The 19,733-nt window shown below is 41.5% G+C and overlaps 1 protein-coding gene across 2 annotated transcripts in view; it reads right to left on the reverse strand.

Annotated features, from left to right (window-relative positions):
• PAK5 (p21 (RAC1) activated kinase 5) overlaps nt 1–19,733 on the reverse strand; it is a 429,499-nt gene that overhangs the window by 102,290 nt on the left and 307,476 nt on the right. For both annotated transcript variants that reach the window (XM_055543380.1, XM_055543381.1), the window contains one exon: nt 6,709–6,923. In XM_055543380.1, the coding sequence (XP_055399355.1) occupies nt 6,709–6,912 (204 nt within the window). In that variant the 5' untranslated portion in view covers nt 6,913–6,923. The remainder of the gene's footprint in view (nt 1–6,708; nt 6,924–19,733) is intronic.

Below are 19,733 nucleotides of genomic sequence, written 5' to 3' on the forward strand. Positions count from 1 at the left end.
GACTGTGGCTCACAAAGCCCCCAACATCCAGTGTGTGAATGGACCTCCCCACCCCTTCCCTGCCCACTTTTTTCCAGCTCCCCCGGCCCCAGGCTACTTCTCCATCCTCGTTCCCACTCCCAGGGTCTTTGCACATGCTCTTCCTTCCTCCTGTGAATTTCTCCCCCTCCTAGGTCTTCTTCCTGGCTCCCTCATCACCTTCTTGAAGACTCTCCTCTAGGTCTCTGAATGGCTTCACCCTCAGATACTTTATATTATGATGATACTTTCTTTTCTTCATCATATTTATTGCTACATAGGTGTGCTATTTGTTTATTTAGATGATAATTGTCTGTCTTTCTGTGAGAATTACAGCTCCTCAGGACAGGGACCTAGCACTTAAGGACATCCCACTCACCCAGAGTGAGGCTCCAGTAAATACCTGTTGAATGAATGAGTGAAATTAATGTAAAATTTTCTGCAGCCTGGGGGTTTTAAAGATACAGATCTCAGAACTGACTCAGAGGTAACAAACAAGTTTTGACAACCCTGGGTAAATAGGAGGACATACATTCTGAGGCAAATTCTTTATCGCCAGGGAAGTCCCGAGATGGTATCTTTCAGGTTTGGTGGGACTTTGTAACCCTAAGAAGGTTTAAAAATAAGTACTGTAGCATGAGCCAAGAAATTATAAAATATCTATTGAAATAATGAAGAAAGGAAGAAAAACCAAATTATTAATATTTTTGTAATAACAAAAGTGTTAATATTTTAGTAAGAGGTTAAGTGTTGGTGAAACAACATATTTTATAGCCATTATGACAATTATGATATTTGATGTGTCTTTACTGTTTTTCTTTGCATACATTTACTTTCCTCTGTTAATGTTTGAACCAGCGAAGAAAACTTAAAATATTTCACCTGTGATGTTCTTGAAATATTTGGGAGCATGTGACACTTAATACTTAAATGCATAGTTTGATTAATGTTACTAATTTAATAATAGGTACTGGTATTTTTCTAAAATATTACTTAATAGATCCATAATTTTATCACATTGTTAAACTAAGTACAAATAGTAGAAAGTATTCTCCATACACCAAAGCTCCTTGGACAGTTGGGATCTGGCCATTGAAGCGTTGCAAGGGAAATACTAGCACCCTCATTTTATAGACAAGGAAACTCCTGTCTAAAGCAGCAGGCAGGTGATGTATCTAACGCCACCCAGTTGTAGCTGGCTGATCTTGGACTTACACACCATGTGCTCACTCCTTGGATCTCCTCTTCCTATTTTTAAATGCTTTTTAAATAAATTTATATTAAAAAAATAAAAAATAAAAAAAATAACAGTACCCCCCCAAAATAAAATGGCCATTCTTTTTATTTTTTTATTGGAGTATAGTTGATTTACAATGTTGTGATATAAAAGCTTTTTAACATTATTCTCTCTGTGTGTATTAGCACTTTAAAATGATTTCTAGGCTATTAAAAAGGGTGATTATTAAGTTCAAGCTTCAGTCCACCTAAAAGAGTGGTTCTTTTTTTTTTTTTTGAACATTTTGGAGACTTTATTATAGTGATTAGTGTTGATCCTTAACAAGAGAACTTACCAACTAAAATGGTTTGTCTGGCCATAGAGTAAAAGAGTGGTTCTTAAAGTGTGTCCTCCACCCATCGGTGGCATCAGCAGCATCTGAGAGCTTGCTAGACAGGCAAACCATGGGGGCCACCCAGAACGAATGAATCAGAATCTCTAGGGTGGGGCCAGGAATTTTGGATTTAATAAAATCCCCAGGAGATTCAGCTGAAAGTCCAAGTTTGAGAACCACTAGGCAAGAACAAACATGACCATTCAACCGGCCCTTTATATGAAAGTGTTAGTCGCTCAGTCATGTCTGACTCTTAGCGACCACATGGACTGTAGCCCCCCAGGCTCCTCTGACCATGGAATTTTCCAGGCAAGAATAATGGAGTAGGTTGCCATTTCCTTCTCCAGGGGCTCTTCCTGACCTACAGATTGAACCCAGGTCTCCTGAAGTGCAGGCAGATTCTTTATCATCTGAGCCAGCAGCAAGGCAGATTCCTAACCACTAGACCATGAAGGCCCTTTATATAAAAGTGTCTAATTCAGCAGGAATTTTGGTAATACTGCTTATGACATTCTTGCAGACAAAGTGATGTCACATAAAAAAGGAGTTTCTCAAAGTTATTTTCCAAAAGTTTTATCTTTTACAGGGTGCTCCCCACCCAACCCTCACCTTGCTGACATGCCTTTGGCTTGGGTACCTGAAGTTTAACTTTTGACACAATTCTAAACTAACTTTGGCTCTTGGTTTCTGAGATTTTGGAAATGTTGGCCAGTGTAAACTTGCACTGCTACATTATGTGGACAAATTCCTTTGCACTGATCTAAATCAAGGTTCTCAAAGCATGTCCCCACACCAGCAGCATCAGTGCCACCTGCAATCTCTTCAGAATTGCAAATTCCCAGGCTCCATCCCAGCCCTGCTCAACCAGAAACTCTGGGCATAGGCCTGGCAATCTGTGTTCATCAAGCCCTCCAGGTGATTCTGTTGGACTGCAGCTTGAGAAACACTGACCTGAAAGAATCTACGTAGAAGAGTATGTCCCAGTGATTTTGACATGTGATTTAAATAAGGTTTGGACCGAAGCAGCTGACACAACCAATCAGAGAAGACAGTGTTGGTTGCCATGGTGAACTTACATTCAAAACCAGCCAGCCTAAAGTTTACAGTTCTGAAGAAACAGTACTTTGCCACCACCTAAGGAACTGTATACCTCTTCCACTACTGCTTTTATATCACAATCTCTTTTCTCATTTTCCTTTGTCTGTTTCAAAGGACAATTTGACTCCAAATTAGAACTGTCAATTCTACTTAAAAAAAAAAAAAAAAACAACACTTTGCCAAAATGGGCTTTAAACATGTACAGCTCTACCTATTCATTACTTTCTATCAATTCATTCATTGCTTCTTATTCCAAAGAATGTTCTGACTTTTGCAATATATTCTGCATAGTTTATATCTGGCCCTTCTCAGGTCATTTGCAAGATTTCCCCAGAGGAGTCTTGTCTAAAGAGTTAGTTCATCCAAACTTTGTGGCGTACTCTGGCCCCTTGGACCTCTTATTTTCCTAATTTGTGGAGTTGTACAGTCAGTGGATTCACTATGATACAAAAGTGCTGACAGCACCAGCCGCGCTCACAGGGTCTGGAGAAGGAGAAGCTCCATCTAAAGGGCTTTGGTGAGAGTATGAAGGATGGATTTCTTGCTGTCTTTCAGTTAGGAAACATTTAATTAACTGGTCTTTCTGGGGAAAATTCAACCTAGACTTCCAGATGTTCAAGCTGGTTTTAGAAAAGGCAGAGGAACCAGAGATCAAATTGCCAACATTCACTGGATCATCAAAAAGGCAAGAGAGTTCCAGAAAAACATCTACTTCTGCTTTATTGACTATGCCAAAGCCTTTGACTGTGTGGATCACAACAAACTGTGGAAAATTCTTCAAGAGTTGAGAACACCAGACCACCTGACCTGCCTCTTGAAAAGCCTGTATGCCGTTCAGGAAGCAACAGTTAGAAGTGGACATGGAACAACAGACTGGTTCCAAATAGGAAAAGGAGTACATCAAGGCTGTATATTGTCACCCTGCTTATTTAACTTATATTCAGAGAACATCATGAGAAACACTGGGCTGCCTGAAGCACAAGCTGGAATCAAGATTGCTGGGAGAAATATCAATAACCTCAGGTATGTGGATGACACCACCCTTATGGCAGAAAGTGAAGAACTAAAGAGCCTCTTGATGAAAGTGAAAGAGGAGAGTAAAAAAGTTGGCTTAAAGCTCAACATTCAGAAAACTAAGATCATGGCATCTGGTCTCATCACTTCACAGCAAATAGATGGGGAAAAAGTAGAAACAGTGGCTGATTTTATTTTTTGGGCTCCAAAATCACTGTAGATGGTGATTGCAGCCATGAAATTAAAAGATGCTAGCTCCTTGGAAGGAAAGTTATGACCAACCTAGACAGCATATTAAAAAGCAGAGACATTACTTTACCAACCAAGGTCCATCTAGTCAAGGCTATGGTTTTTCCAGTGGTCATGTATGGATGTGAGAGTTGGACTATAAAGAAAGTTGAGCACCGAAGAATTGATGCTTTTCAACTGTGATGTTGGAGAAGACTCTTAAGAGTCCCTTGGACTGCAAGGAGATCCAACCAGTCCATCCTAAAGGAGATCAGTCCTGGGTGTTCATTGGAAGGACTGATGTTGAAGCTGAGACTCCAATACTTTTGCCAGCTGATGCGAAGAGTGACTCATTTGAAAAGACCCTGATGCTGGGAAAGATTGAGGGCAGGAGGAGAAGGGGACGACAGAGGATGAGATGGTTGGATGGCATCACCGACTTGATGAACATGAGTTTGAGCAAGCTCTGGGAGTTGGTGATGGACAGGGAGGCCTGGCGTGCTGCAGTTCATGGGGTTGCAAAGAGTCAGACATGACTGAGTGACTGAACTGAACTGAACTGACTCTTGTCATTCCTTGTCTGTATTTATTTTTTTCACAGACATTACTGTGCCTGAAATGTGCAGAAATCTAGGACTGGATTCACACCTGAGATGTATTTTCCAGTCATTTCTCTGTTAGTATTTAAATGTCTATAACAAACATTCCCCCATACAGACTGGATTCTCACACATTTGGCATCAAAGTTGGGAAGCTCATTACATGAGTAAGAGAAACAGGGGGCTCAGTGAGGTAACTTTGCTCCAATTCTCAGTGGGGCTGATAAATTCTGTCCGAGAAGAAAGGTAGCCAGCTCACCCAGGAGGTGGAAGAAATGAGCTAGAAGATTCTCTTATGTCCTACAGCCACTGTGCATGATAGATTATCACTGAGATGGGAGCTTCCTCCTTAATTGCCAGCCAGGACCTGCTAGGACTAGCACAAGTGAAAAACCATGGTGCAACAGATGTAACTCTAACCTCATCCCATAAAAAGCATGTTCCACACTTCCTGACAAGCAGCTCCCTTCCAGAATACTCCTCATCAAATGGCAATTTCTTAAAGTTAAGAAAAAAGCCCTTGTTTCATTTGGACATTCTCCTTTGCCATGATGATCAATAGCAGATAACTTTTTGGGGCATACTGCATCTTCCTTTTCTGGGTTTTATAAAAACTCGGAATATTGCAAAAAATAATGAAATGATGAAGCAAATTCTTTCCAATCTCGATTTCTTTTTAGATAAGTTCCAGCCTATTATTTAGTCATTAGTGAGGCATTTATCTTTTATTCCAGAGAAAGTCATCTTCAATAGAAGGATCAGTTCAGTTCAGTTCAGTTGCTCAGTTGTGTCTGACCCTTTGCGACCCCATGGACTGCAGCACTCCAGGCCTCCCTGTCCAGGATACTGCCTAATATTAACAAGTAGAGTGGGTTAACTGGTCAGCTTCTATTAAATGTCGATCAATTTCTGTTTAAGATGAGAGGTTCCTTTTTGTCCCTAAAGATTTATCTTCTTGAATATCCACCTCTTTTTTACATTTCAGCTGGCCTGAAAAGTTTCAAAATCTTATCAGAACATAAAATTTACAAGATGCAAGATTAAAACACTCTGTATCAATCTTTGGGCAGGACAGACCCACATGTTCAGTACTAGAATAAATTGACTAATAAGACCATGAATAAATGACAGAATCACAATTCTAAGTTACTCAGTGCAAGTGATCTCTTACAAGCATTTCTGGTAATTTATCAGCTAGGTTCCTTCTTTACACCCTTTAAAAATGCATCCACTGTTGTTTTACATATCATTTAAGCCCAGTGTATTTAATATGCATGTTAATACAGAATAAGGTATTTACATAGCTCAGATGCCTACTGATAAAAGAAGTGAGGACAGAATTTGACCTATTGGATAACAAGATGATAAGCTTCAGTGATGTTTAATTCCCATAGGAAGCCTTTGGGCAATGTGATGGCCCAGGGAATTCTTAACATCCTGATGTACAGAAGTAAACTGCAAAGGCTGAGTTTTTGGTAGTCTCTTGACCTATCTGAAATGTTGTGAGTCTGATTTCCACTTTAATGCAATGATCCTGATGAATGGTCCTTTAAAAAATCTACTAGCTATTTGTTTAAGGTAAGTTATATCTTATTTTAGGAATCACATAATTCATTTTTATTTGAAATCTCTCTCAGACTATGAAGACTAAATATGTATAATTTATAGGTATGTATACACTTATAAATATATTTTATTATATACAAAATATATATGCATATGCATGTATATGTGTATACATACATAAAAATCATTTAGTATAGTTAAAACCTGTTCTTACTAAATTTTATATAAAAGTTTAGACATTCTGAGGGCAAATGCATAACAACACAAGGCTGCCTAATATAATATCTACTCAGAGGTTACTGACACAAACACCATTTAAAGTAGAAATAAAAATTTCCTATTTTGTGATTGCATTGTATGAATATGAGTAAAAAAGACTCACATCTGAAAGCTGAGGTTGCTTTTCATGTGCTGCAATTTACAGTAAGTGGTGAACATTATAATCACTGAAGAATAACTGTGGATAATATATGGATATTTAAAACAAATACATGATTTAGGCATTTGAGAGCTCACCCTGCATCAAATGAGGTCACGCTTTTCAAGCCAACTTAAAGAGTAAGTCCTGGCCATACCTTCATGGGCGCCAGCTGGATGGGCGTGATGCAGGAAGGGTCCACCATGGGCTTCGGCCTGTTGGCGGTGTCTGCTAGCAGGCTGTGCCACTGCTGCGGGAGGCCAGTAAATTTCTGTTCCTGTGGATCAAACCCAGTGTGAACCCTGTGTTCAAAGTTGGATGGGCCCGATATTTCAATCTTTTTCTTTTTTTTTCCGAACATGATGCAAAAACCTGAGAAATGAAAACAGAAAAGAGAGTGGTTTATTATCTTGCCAGCCAAAAGACTACAGGAAAATCAGTAATTCACTCATCATTCTGTCTTTTCAGCTTTTCCACTATTAGCTGCAGACAATGCAAGTTGTACTTTCAGAGTCTGTAGATGAGGCTGCTGCTGCTGCTAAGTCACTTCAGTCGTGTCCGACTCTGTGCCACCCCATAGACGGCAGCCCACCAGGCTCCCACGTCCCTGGGATTCTCCAGGCAAGAACACTGGACTGGGTTGCCATTTCCTTCTCCAATTCATGAAAGTGAAAAGTGAAAGTGAAGTCACTCAGTCGTGTCCAACTCTGCAGCCTACCAGGCTCCTCCGTCCATGGGATTCTCCAGGCAAGACTACTGGAGTGAGGTGCCGTTGCCTTCTTTGGTAGATGAGGCAACTTCATTCAAAAAATTTGCTTTTTCCTTATACTTGCCATGTGGAGTAGGGTTTCCTGACTCGCTGAGTTTGGTCATGTGACTCACCTTAACTAACGGATTTTGGAGGAAGAAAAAGTCCTTCAGTTCAGGATGGATATGTTTTAAGATTTTTTTGATGTGGACGATTTTTACTATCTTTACTGGATTTGTTACAATACTGCTTCTCTGTTACGTTTTGTTTTGTTTTCTTGGCCCTAAGGCGTGTGGGATCAAACCTGCACCCCCTGCACCGGAAGGCAAAGTCTTAGCCACCGGACCACCAGGGAAGTCCCCAGGGTGGAGGTTTTTGAAGGTATTGTGTTTCCACTTCCCTCTTACACTTCTGCCACTTGGCATGCACATCTCTCTAGTGGATGATACTCCCTCAGCCAAGATTCTGGAAGGAGAGATGCATGAAGCAGACACAAATCTGACCTCCAGGCTGGAGTCAGACCAACAGCTGACTTGTGAGTATGAAATAAATGTTTGTCATGGAGCCATTAAGACCTTGTATTTGTTATGTGGTGTTACCAAAGCAAAAGCTGACTAGCACACAGGGAGAAGCATCTCAAAGTCTGATGTGCACTTAAAATCTAAAACACGTGTATGGAAAAATATGTGTAAACATGAAGAATGGGGTTAATAATTATATTTGCCACATAAAATTTTATTAGGATTAACCAAGTAAATACTTGTAAAACAAATGTCTGAAAAGCACCTGGCACAAAGTGAGTGCTAAGTGCTACAAGTATGAAACATACCTCTGGACGAATATATCAGAGATTGACTGACATTACCTGCAGAGAAGGGAGCCAGGAGGAAGCAGGGAACAATATCTACTTTATACTGTATATTTATAATTTTATACAATGTATTTTACTTGTTTGAAACAATGCAGTTTACCTATTTAAAAGCTCCTATGGCTTCCCCGGTGGCTCAGTGACAACCTGCCTGCCAATACGGGAGACACGGGTTCAATCCCCGGGTTGGGAAGATCCCTGAAGAAGGAAAGGGCAACCCACTCCAGTATTCTTGCATGGGAAATCCCATGGACAGCAGAGCCTGGTGGACTACAGGCTATGGCTTTCCAAAAGAGTTGGACATGACTTTGCCACTAAACAACAACAAATGACAAAGATACATGTAGAAAATATGTAAAATAATCACTTTATGCTTTACATTTATTGAAAACACGTAAGGTACCCTGGGCTTGAATGCTACTTAGTATTCATTGTGATCGCAGGTGACTGTTTTTCCTTCTCTGAATTTATTGAACAGGACAATCACAATCATTTGGGGAATCCCAGCGACCCTGTTGCACCTATTACAAAACATGGTGCATTGGCTTCAATGTTACTTTGTGGGGGAAACCTTATCCCAGCCCTCAGACTTGAGTAGGTGGGATACACATACACTGCTACAGTCATGTACATATTTTTCTCCACGCTTATTCACTTGCTGTCAGTTGAACAATGGCATGCCTATTATCTGTCTTCCCTTCTAGAATATAAGATTCATAAGAGCAGGGATGCCGTCCACTTGCTCGTTACTGTTGGCCAATGTCTGGCACATGGTCAGTTCAGTTCAGTTCAGTCACTCAGTCGTGTCCAATTCTTTGCGACCCCATGAATTGCAGCACGCCAGGCCTCCCTGTCTATCACCAATTCCTGGAGTTCACTCAGACTCACATCCATCGAGTTGGTGATGCCATCCACCCATCTCATCCTCTGCTGTCCCCTTCTCCTCCTGCCCTCAATCCCTCCCAGCATCAGAGTCTTTTCCAACTCTTCGCATGAGGTGGCCAAAGTACTGGAGTTTCAGTTTTAGCATCATTCCTTCCAAAGAACACCCAGGACTGATCTCCTCTAGAATGGACTGGTTGGATCTCCTTGCAGTCCAAGGGACTTTCAAGAGTCTTCTCCAACAACACAGTTCAAAAGCATCAATTCTTTGGTGCTCAGGTTTCTTCACAGTCCAACTCTCACATCCATACGTGACCTCTGGAAAAACCATAGCCTTGACCAGATGGACCTTTGTTGGCAAAGTTATATCTCTGCTTTTTAATATGCTATCTAGGTTGGTCATAACTTTCCTTCCAAGGAGTAAGCGTCTTTTAATTTCATGGCTGCAATCACCATCTGCAGTGATCTTGGAGCCCCCCCAAAATAAAGTCTGACACTGTTTCCACTGTTCCCCCATCTATTTCCCATGAAGTGATGGGACCAGATGCCATGATCTTAGTTTTCTGAATGTTGAGCTTTAAGCCAACTTTTTCACTCTCCTCTTTCACTTTCATCAAGAGACTTTTCAGTTCCTCCTCACTTTCTGCCATAAGGGTGGTATCATCTGCATATCTGAGGTTATTGATATTTCTCCACATGGTAGGGGTCAAGAAATATTTGCTGAGAGACTAACATCACCCAGAACAGAACATTTAGTGAAGAACACCTAGGATCAGAGCTCCACAGATGTTAACATCATCTTTTTCACTCTCCCTCCCTCCCTTCCCTTCATCCTCCTTTGGAACTTCTGTTGTTGTTGTTGTTTCTTTTAACTGTTTATCCCTGCTCAGCCAGCAGGGGTTTCCAACTTCCTTCTAGTTTTCTAATGCTTCCATTCCTTCACTGCCTGGTGAGAACCTGCTTTCTGGTTGGCTGTCTTTTTGCTGTAACTTCACATGTTGGAAGGGACAAAGGAGCTTGCATTGATCTCTTCTAATAAGGGCACTAATACCATTTGTGAGGTTCCAACTTCAAGGAACAATCATCTCCCAAAGGCCCCGCTTCCTACTGCCACCACACTGGGGCTTTGGGGATGGCTCAGCAGTAAATAATTCACCTGCAAATGCAGGACATGGACATTCGACCCCTGAGTTGGGAAGATCCCCTGGAGAAGGAAATGGCGACCCACTCCAGTATTCCTGCCTGCAAAATCCCATGGACAGAGGAGCCTGGCTACAGTCCATGGAGTCACAAAAGACTCAACTCATTAAGTCACAACTTAATGACTAAACAACGTTTGGATTAGAATGTCAACCCATGGATTTTGGAGAGACACATTCAGACCACAGCACAGCATATAGTCTCTTGACAGGGATCAAGGTCTTCATAGCATTAACTCCCCTGAGTTTATCAAAACCCATTTTTGCATCCATCCTGGTTGTTACTTCAGACTCATTTAGCAAACTCACATAAGGTGACAATGAAAAACTAAAGAAAGATAGGAAGGGCTCAGAAATACCTTGGCACGTTGTCTCTCTTGGAAAACATAATGACATTTTTAAAAAACTCTTTATGTACCTTACTATAATTAGGTTAATAAGTACAGGTCAATTGATTTCAAATATTTGAGAACATCTCAGACAGAGCATAAAGAAGTAAAGGATGCAGTGGCAGTAGACTGTTACAGGAATGGCCCCGATGTCTCATGCCTGCCAGTGTCCAACCCTTAGGTGTGTCTCTCCAGCACTGACTCTGGACCAGGATATGTAATCCACAAAAGGACAACAGAAATTATGACACAAGACTGGAAGGTGCTTGCCCCCTGGGGTGTGCCTCCATGCTGTGAACCAGCCAGTGTGAGAATGAGGCCAGGCCATCTAGCTAGGGGGTGACAGATCATGTAACCCAGTCACTCATCAGCCCAGGCAATGAGCCCTGGAAACAGCTGTCTCACTGACCGGCAGCTGTCCACTAGTAAGCCCAGTCAAAACAAGCAGGAAAAAACAAACAGCTGAGCTGGACCTACAGTATCAACCTACAGAATCAGAATATAAATAAAATGGCTGTTGCTTTAAGCCATTACATTTGGGAACAGATTGTTGCACAGAAAATGCTAACTGATATGATCCCATCCCCTGCCTCTTCAGATGCCCATCACTTTTCTCTATTTTAGTTGCTTCATAGTCTCAAGCACAGTGCCCAATCTGGGTAACCATATTAGCTGTTATATTGTGTCCACTCATTGGAATCTTAATTGTGATGCTATCGTCTGGTTTGTCAAGGGCCTAGAAGGTTTTCAGTGGCCAAGAAATTATGCCAAATAAGTAAGTGACTCTATACACCATCTCTCAGTATTATTTTATGAAAACATAAATACATTTGAAATATAATTTGGTCATGCATTGGTTGAGTCCACTTGACATTTTAATAAACTTCATGATCATTTTTAGAAACCAGGTGACAATTGTTGTAGAAAAATCATTTGAGGATTTGCATATATTCATACTTGAACAAGAACTGAGAATGTTAGATCAAACATTTTTAGAACCAGAATAGAAATGTCTTACTATTTCCTTCCCAACTGTGAATTTCTCACTGGTTGCTATGGCATTCAAGTGAGAATATAAAAAAAGAAAATATTAATGAACTAATATTATTCTTGTTGTAAAATAAGACAGAGGAAACCCACAGCTGAATTAATTTGCCTACATTTCATCATGTGATACTATACAACTGTAATTTAAATGGTAGTAAATATAGTTCTAGGTGTCTAGTAAGTTTGAGTTAAAGAAGAAACAACTTGAAAATGAAGCTGTAAATCCTAGAGTCATGTTCCTATGACCTTCACACATGACTAAAAGCAGAGAGGGAATCTCCAAAGTGTACAGTGACATTCCATGAGTGATGTCCACTCCCCTGATAGCACTGAGGAATCTCACATTCAGGCCAAAGATAGTATGGAAATCCTCCTCAAATCCAGACCTGCTTGGTAAAGGACTTCTTCTCTAGGATGAGTACCTGCTTAGTCTGGAAAAGTGCTAACTGTTCAGTGTGTCTGAGCTCACTTAAAACTCATGATAATCCTCTGGTGCGGGGTCCTCAAGATCACCCCATGGTTTGATGTATTAGGAGGACTCACAGGACTCAGCACAGAGTGATGCTCATGGTGATGAATTATTGCAGTGAAAGAACACAATGCAGAATTTGCAAAGGAGAAAGGTGTACGAGTGAAGTCTGCAGGCATGAGCCCCCAGTGGTTCTCTCCCAGCAGACTCACACAGGATGTAACCAATTACCCTAGCACTAAATTGTGACAATACACATGAAATGCTGTCTACACAGGGAAGCTTGGGAAAGCCTCAGTGCCTGAAGATTTTATTCGGTACCTGTCACATGGGCACCTCTGCCTGATCCCTGCCAAAATTCCAAACTCCAGAAGGAAACATGGGTTCAGCAGAGACTAAAACAGTCTGTATAAACAGTTTAGTCACAGATCAGATCAGATCAGATCAGTCGCTCAGTCATGTCCGACTCTTTGCGACCCCATGAATCGCAGCACGCCAGGCCTCCCTGTCCATCACCAACTCCCAGAGTTCACTCAGACTCACATCCATCGAGTCAGTGATGCCATCCAGCCATCTCATCCTCTGTCGTCCCCTTCTCCTCCTGCCCCTAATCCCTTCCAGCATCAGAGTCTTTTCCAATGAGTCAACTTTTCACATGAGGTGGCCAAAGTACTGGAGTTTCAGCTTTAGCATCATTCCTTCCAAAGAAATCCCAGGGCTGATCTCCTTCAGAATGGACTGGTTGGATCTCCTTGCAGTTCAAGTGACTCTCAAGAGTTTTCTCCAATACCACAGTTCAAAAGCATCAATTCTTCGGTGCTCAGCCTTCTTCACAGTCCAACTCTCACATCCATACATGACCACAGGAAAAACCATAGCCTTGACTAGACGAACCTTTGTTGGCAAAGCAATGTCTTTGCTTTTGAATATGCCCTCTAGGTTGGTCATAACTTTCCTTCCAAGGAGTAAGCGTCTTTTAATTTCATGGCTGCAGTCACCATCTTCAGTGATTTTGGAGCCCAGAAAAATAAAGTCTGACACTGTTTCCACTGTTTCCCCATCTATTTCCCATGAAGTGGTGGGACCGGATGCCATGATCTTCGTTTTCTGAATGTTGAGCTTTAAGCCAACTTTTTCACTCTCCACTTTCACTTTCATCAAGAGGCTTTTTAGTTCCTCTTCACTTTCTGCCATAAGGGTGGTGTCATCTGCATATCTGAGGTTATTGATATTTCTCCCGGCAATCTTGATTCCAGCTTGTGTTTCTTCCAGTCCAGCATTTCTCATGATGTACTCTGCATAGAAGTTAAATAAACAGGGTTACAATATACAGCCTTGACGTACTCCTTTTCCTATTTGGAACCAGACTGTTGTTCCATGTCCAGTTCTAACTGTTGCTTCCTGACCTGCATACAAATTTCTCAAGAGGCAGATCAGGTGGTCTGCTATTCCCATCTCTTTCAGAATTTTCTACAGTTTATTGTGATCCACACAGTCAAAGGCTTTGGCATAGTCAATAAAGTAGAATTAGATGTTTTTCTGGAACTCTTTAGCTTTTTCCATGATCCAGTGGATGTTGGCAATTTGATCTCTGGTTCCTCTGCCTTTTCTAAAACCAGCTTGAACATCAGGAAGTTCACGGTTCACGTATTGCTGAAGCCTGGCTTGGAGAATTTTGAGCATTACTTTACTAGCGTGTGAGATGAGCGCAATTGTGTGGTAGTTTGAGCATTCTTTGGCATTGCCTTTCTTTGGGATTGGAATGAAAACTGACCTTTTCCAGTCCTGTGGCCACTGCTGAGTTTTCCAAATTTGCTGGCATATTGAGTGCAGCACTTTCACAGCATCAGCTTTCAGGATTTGAAATAGCTCAACTGGAATTCTATCACCTCCACTAGCTTTGTTCATAGTGATGCTTCCTAAGGCCCACTTGACTTCACATTCCAGGATGTCTGGCTCTAGGTCAGTGATCACACCACCATGATTATCTGGGTCATGAAGATCTTTTTTGTACAGTTCTTCTGTGTATTCTTGCCATCTCTTCTTAATATCTTCTGCTTCTTTTAGGTCCATACCATTTCTGTCCTTTATCAAGTCCATCTTTGCATGAAATGTTCCTTTGGTATCTATGATTTTCTTGAAGAGATCTCTAGTCTTTCCCATTCTGTTGTTTTCCTCTATTTCTTTGCACTGATCACTGAAGAAGGCTTTCTTATCTCTTCTTGCTATTCTTTGGAACTCTGCATTCAGATGTTTATATCTTTCCTTTCTCCTTTGCTTTTTGCTTCTCTTCTATTCACAGCTATTTGTAAGGCCTCCCCAGACAGCCATTTTGCGTTTTTGTATTTCTTTTCCATGGGGTGGTCTTGATCCCTGTCTCCTGTACAATGTCACGCACCTCATTCCATAGTTCATTCGGCACTCTATCTATCAGATCTAGGCCCTTAAATCTATTTCTCACTTCCACTGTATAATCATAAGGGATTTGATTTAGGTCATACCTGAATGGTCTAGTGGTTTTCCCTACTTTCTTCAATTTCAGTCTGAATTTGGCAATAAGGAGTTCATGGTCTGAGCCACAGTCAGCTCCTGGTCTTGTTTTTGCTGACTGTATAGAGCTTCTCCATCTTTGGCTGCAAAGAGTATAATCAATCTGATTTCAGTGTTGACCATCTGGTGATGGTCACCAGGTATAGAGTCTTCTCTTGTGTTGTTGGAAGAGGGTGTTAGTTCTAAAAGGTCTTGTAGGTCTTCATAGAACCATTCAACTTCAGCTTCTTCAGCATTACTGGTTGGGGCATAGACTTGGATTACTGTGATATTGAATGGTTTGCCTTGGAAACGAACAGAGATCATTCTGTCGTTTTTGAGATTGCATCCAAGTACTGCATTTCGGACTCTTTTGTTGACCATGATGGCTACTCCATTTGTTCTGAGTGATTCCTGCCCACAGTAGTAGATATAATGGTCATCTGAGTTAAATCAGTTTAGTCACAGTGAGCCATTATTATCAGGGAACAGTGGGAACCCTCCTAAAACCCAAGTTTCTAGATGCCAGCAAAGGGCCAATCCTGCAATTAGATTTCTCAAAGATAGAGTCTCAGGCCTGCTGTGTGAACTCCTTCAGACAAGGGGTGTTATAGCACAAGGGGTGATATCATCATACCTCTATTTTATAGAAGAAAAAAACAGAAACTAAGAAACTGACAAAATTGGAGACTCAGAATCTCAAAGCACATTCTTTTGATCAGCTGGAAGATTGTATAATAAAGCTAAATTCTATTTACTGTAGCATAAAAAAGTATTGAGATGCCTAAAATTGACATAGTTGCACACATATATTTTTGGTGATATGGAAAAAACGGAAAAAAAATTGTGGAAACCAAAAGAATGTCATGTCATGGTGCCCTCCAGCGAAGCAGAATTTGGAGTTTAGTCAGTTCAGTTCAGTTCAGTCAGTCAGTTGTGTCCAATTCTTTGCAACCCCATGGACTGCAGGCCTCCTTGTCTATCACCAACTCCCGGAGTTTACTCAAACTCATATCCATTGAGTCAGTGATGCCATCCAGCCATCTCATCCTCCGTCATCCCCTTCCCATCCTGCCTTCAAACTTGCCCCAAATCAGGGTCTTTTCAAATGAATCAGTTCTTCTGATCAGGTGGCCAAAGTATTGGAGTTTCAGCTTCAGCATCAGTCCTTCAAATGAATATTCAGGACTGATCTCCTTTAGGATGGACTGGTTGGATCTCCTTGCAGTCCCTTTCCAAGGGACTCTCAAGAGTCTTTCCAACACCACAGCTCAAAAGCATCAATTCTTTGGTGCTCAGATTTCTTTATAGTCCAACTCTCACATTCATACATGACTACTAGAAAAACCATAGCTTTGACTAGATGGACCTTTGTTGGCAAAGTACTGTCTCTGCTTTTTAATATACTGTCTAGGTTGGTCATAACTTTTCTTCCAAGGAAGAAGTGTCTTTCAACTTCATGGCTGCAGTCACCATCTGCAATGATTTTGGAGCTCCCCATTATAAAGTCTGTCACTATTTCCACTGTTTCCCCATCTATTTGCCATGGGGTGATGGAGCCAGTGGCAAACCACACCAGTGGCAAACCACTTCAGTATTCTTGCTTTGAGAACCCCATGAACAGTATGACAAGGCAAAAGAGAAACTCCCCAGGTGAGTAGGTGCCCAATATGCTACTGGAGATCAGTGGAGAAATAACTCCAGAAAGAATGAAGGGATGGAGCCAAAGCAAAAACAATACCCAGCTGTGGGTGTGACTGATGAGAGAAGCAAGATCTGATGCTGTAAAGAGCAATATTGCATAGGAACCTGGAATGTCAGGTCCATGAATCAAGGCAAATTGGAAGTGGTCAAACAAGAAATGGCAAGAGTGAATGTTGACATTCTAGGAATCAGCGAACTCAAATGGACTGGAATGGGTGAATTTAACTCAGATGACCATTATATCTACTACTGCGGGCAGGATCCCTCATAAGAAATGGAGTAGCCATCATGGTCAACAAAAGAGTCCGAAATGCAGTACTTGGATGCAATCTCAAAAATGACAGAATGATCTCTGTTCATTTCCAAGGCAAACCATTCAATATCACAGTAATCCAAGTCTATGCCCCAACCAGTCACGATGAAGAAGCTAAAGTTGAACGGTTCTATGAAGACCTACAAGACCTTTTAGAACTAATACCCAAAAAAGATGTCCTTTCGATTACAGGGGACTGGAATGCAAAAGTAGGAAGTCAAGAAACACCTGGAGTAACAGGCAAATTTGGCCTTGGAATACAGAATGAAGCAGGGCAAAGTCTAATAGAGTTTTGCCAAGAAAATGCACTGGTCATAACAAACACCCTCTTCCAACAACACAAGAGAAGACTCTATACCTGGTGACCATCACCAGATGGTCAACACCGAAATCAGATTGATTATATTCTTTGCAGCCAAAGATGGAGAATCTCTATACAGTCAGCAAAAACAAGACCAGGAGCTGACTGTGGCTCAGACCATGAACTCCTTATTGCCAAATTCAGACTGAAATTGAAGAAAGTAGGGAAAACCACTAGACCATTCAGGTATGACCTAAATCAAATCCCTTATGATTATACAGTGGAAGTGAGAAATAGATTTAAGGGCCTAGATCTGATAGATAGAGTGCCAAATGAACTATGGAATGAGGTGCGTGACATTGTACAGGAGACAGGGATCAAGACCACCCCATGGAAAAGAAATACAAAAACGCAAAATGGCTGTCTGGGGAGGCCTTACAAATAGCTGTGAATAGAAGAGAAGCGAAAAGCAAAGGAGAAAGGAAAGATATAAACATCTGAATGCAGAGTTCCAAAGAATAGCAAGAAGAGATAAGAAAGCCTTCTTCAGCGATCTATGGAACGACATAGAGGAAAACAACAGAATGGGAAAGACTAGAGATCTCTTCAAGAAAATCATAGATACCAAAGGAACATTTCATGCAAAGATGGGCTCGATAAAGGACAGAAATGATATGGACCTAAAAGAAGCAGAAGATATTAAGAAGAGATGGCAAGAATACACAGCAGAACTGTACAAAAAAGATCTTCACGACCCAGATAGACACGATGTTGTCATCACTGGCCTAGAGCCAGACATCCTGGAATGTGAAGTCAAGTGGGCCTTAGAAAGCATCACTACAAACAAAGCTAGTGGAGGTGATGGAATTCCAGTTGAGCTATTTCAAATCCGGAAAGCTGATGCTGTGAAAGTGCTGCACTCAATATGCCAGCAAATTTGGAAAACTCAGCAGTGGCCACAGGACTGGAAAAGGTCAGTTTTCATTCCAATCCCAAAGAAAGGCAATGCCAAAGAGTGCTCAAACTACCGCACAATTGCACTCATCTCGCACACTAGTAAAGTAATGCTCAAAATTCTCCAAGCCAGGCTTCAGCAATATGTAAATCATGAACTTCCTGATGTTCAAGCTGGTTTTAGAAAAGGCAGAGGAACCAGAGATCAAATTGCCAACATCCACTGGATCATGGAAAAAGGAAGAGAGTTCCAGAAAAGCATCTATTTCTGCTTTATTGACTATGCCAAAGCCTTTGACTGTGTGGATCACAATAAACTGTAGAAAAATCTGAAAGAGAAGGGAATACCAGACCACCTGATCTGCCTCTTGAGAAATTTGTATGCAGGTCAGGAAGCAACAGTTAGAACTGGACATGGAACAACAGACTGGTTCCAAATAGGAAAAGGAGTTCATCAAGGCTGTATATTGTCACCCTGTTTATTTAACTTCTATGCAGAGTACATCATGAGAAATGCTGGACTGGAAGAAACACAAGCTGGAATCAAGATTGCCGGGAGAAATATCAATAACCTCAGATATGCAGATGACACCACCCTTATGGCAGAAAGTGAAGAAGAACTAAAAAGCCTCTTGAAAGTGGAGAGTGAAAAAGTTGGCTTAAAGCTCAACATTCAGAAAACGAAGATCATGGCATCCGGTCCCACTACTTCATGGGAAATAGATGAGGAAACAGTGGAAACAGTGTCAGACTTTATTTTTCTGGGCTCCAAAATCACTGAAGATGGTGACTGCAGCCATGAAATTAAAAGACGCTTACTCCTTGGAAGGAAAGTTATGACCAACCTAGAGGGCATATTCAAAAGCAAAGACATTGCTTTGCCAACAAAGGTTCGTCTAGTCAAGGCTATGGTTTTTCCTGTGGTCATGTATGGATGTGAGAGTTGGACTGTGAAGAAGGCTGAGCGCCGAAGGGTTGATGCTTTTGAACTGTGGTGTTGGAGAAGACTCTTGAGAGTCCCTTGGACTGCAAGGAGATCCAACCAGTCCATTCTGAAGGAGATCAGCCCTGGGATTTCTTTGGAAGGAATGATGCTAAAGCTGAAACTCCAGTACTTTGGCGACCTCATGTGAAGAGTTGTCTCATTGGAAAAGACTCTGATGCTTGGAGAGATTGGGGGCAGGAGGAGAAGGGAACGACAGAGGATGAGATGGCAGGATGGCATCACTGATCGATGGACATGAGTCTGAGTGAACTCTGGGAGTTGGTGATGGACAGGGAGGCCTGGCGTGCTGTGATTCATGGGGTCGCAAAGAGTCGGACACGACTAAGGGACTGATCTGATCTGATCTAATGGGGCCAGATGGCATGACCTTAGTTTTCTGAATGCTGAGTTTTAAGCCAACATTTTCACTCTCCTCTTTCACTTTCATCAAGAGCTCTTTAGTTCTTCTGCACTTTCTGCCATAAGCATGGTGTCATCTGCATATCTGAGGTTACTGATATTTCTCCCGGCAATCTTGATTCCAGCTTGTGCTTCATCCAGTGCAGCGTTTCTCAGGATATATTCTGAATATAAGTTAAATAAGAAGGGTGACAATATACAGACTTGATGTACTCCTTTCCTGATTTGGAACCAATCTGTTGTTCCATGTCCACTTCTAACTGTTGCACCCTGATCTTCATACAGGTTTCTCAAGAGGCAGGTCATGCGGCTTGGTGTTCCCATCTTTTGAAGAATTTTCCACAGTTTATTGTGATCCACACAGTCACAGGCTT

The sequence above is a fragment of the Bubalus kerabau genome, chromosome 13 (genome assembly GCF_029407905.1).
Source record: "Bubalus kerabau isolate K-KA32 ecotype Philippines breed swamp buffalo chromosome 13, PCC_UOA_SB_1v2, whole genome shotgun sequence".
In the NCBI taxonomy this organism is placed as follows: domain Eukaryota; kingdom Metazoa; phylum Chordata; class Mammalia; order Artiodactyla; family Bovidae; genus Bubalus; species Bubalus kerabau.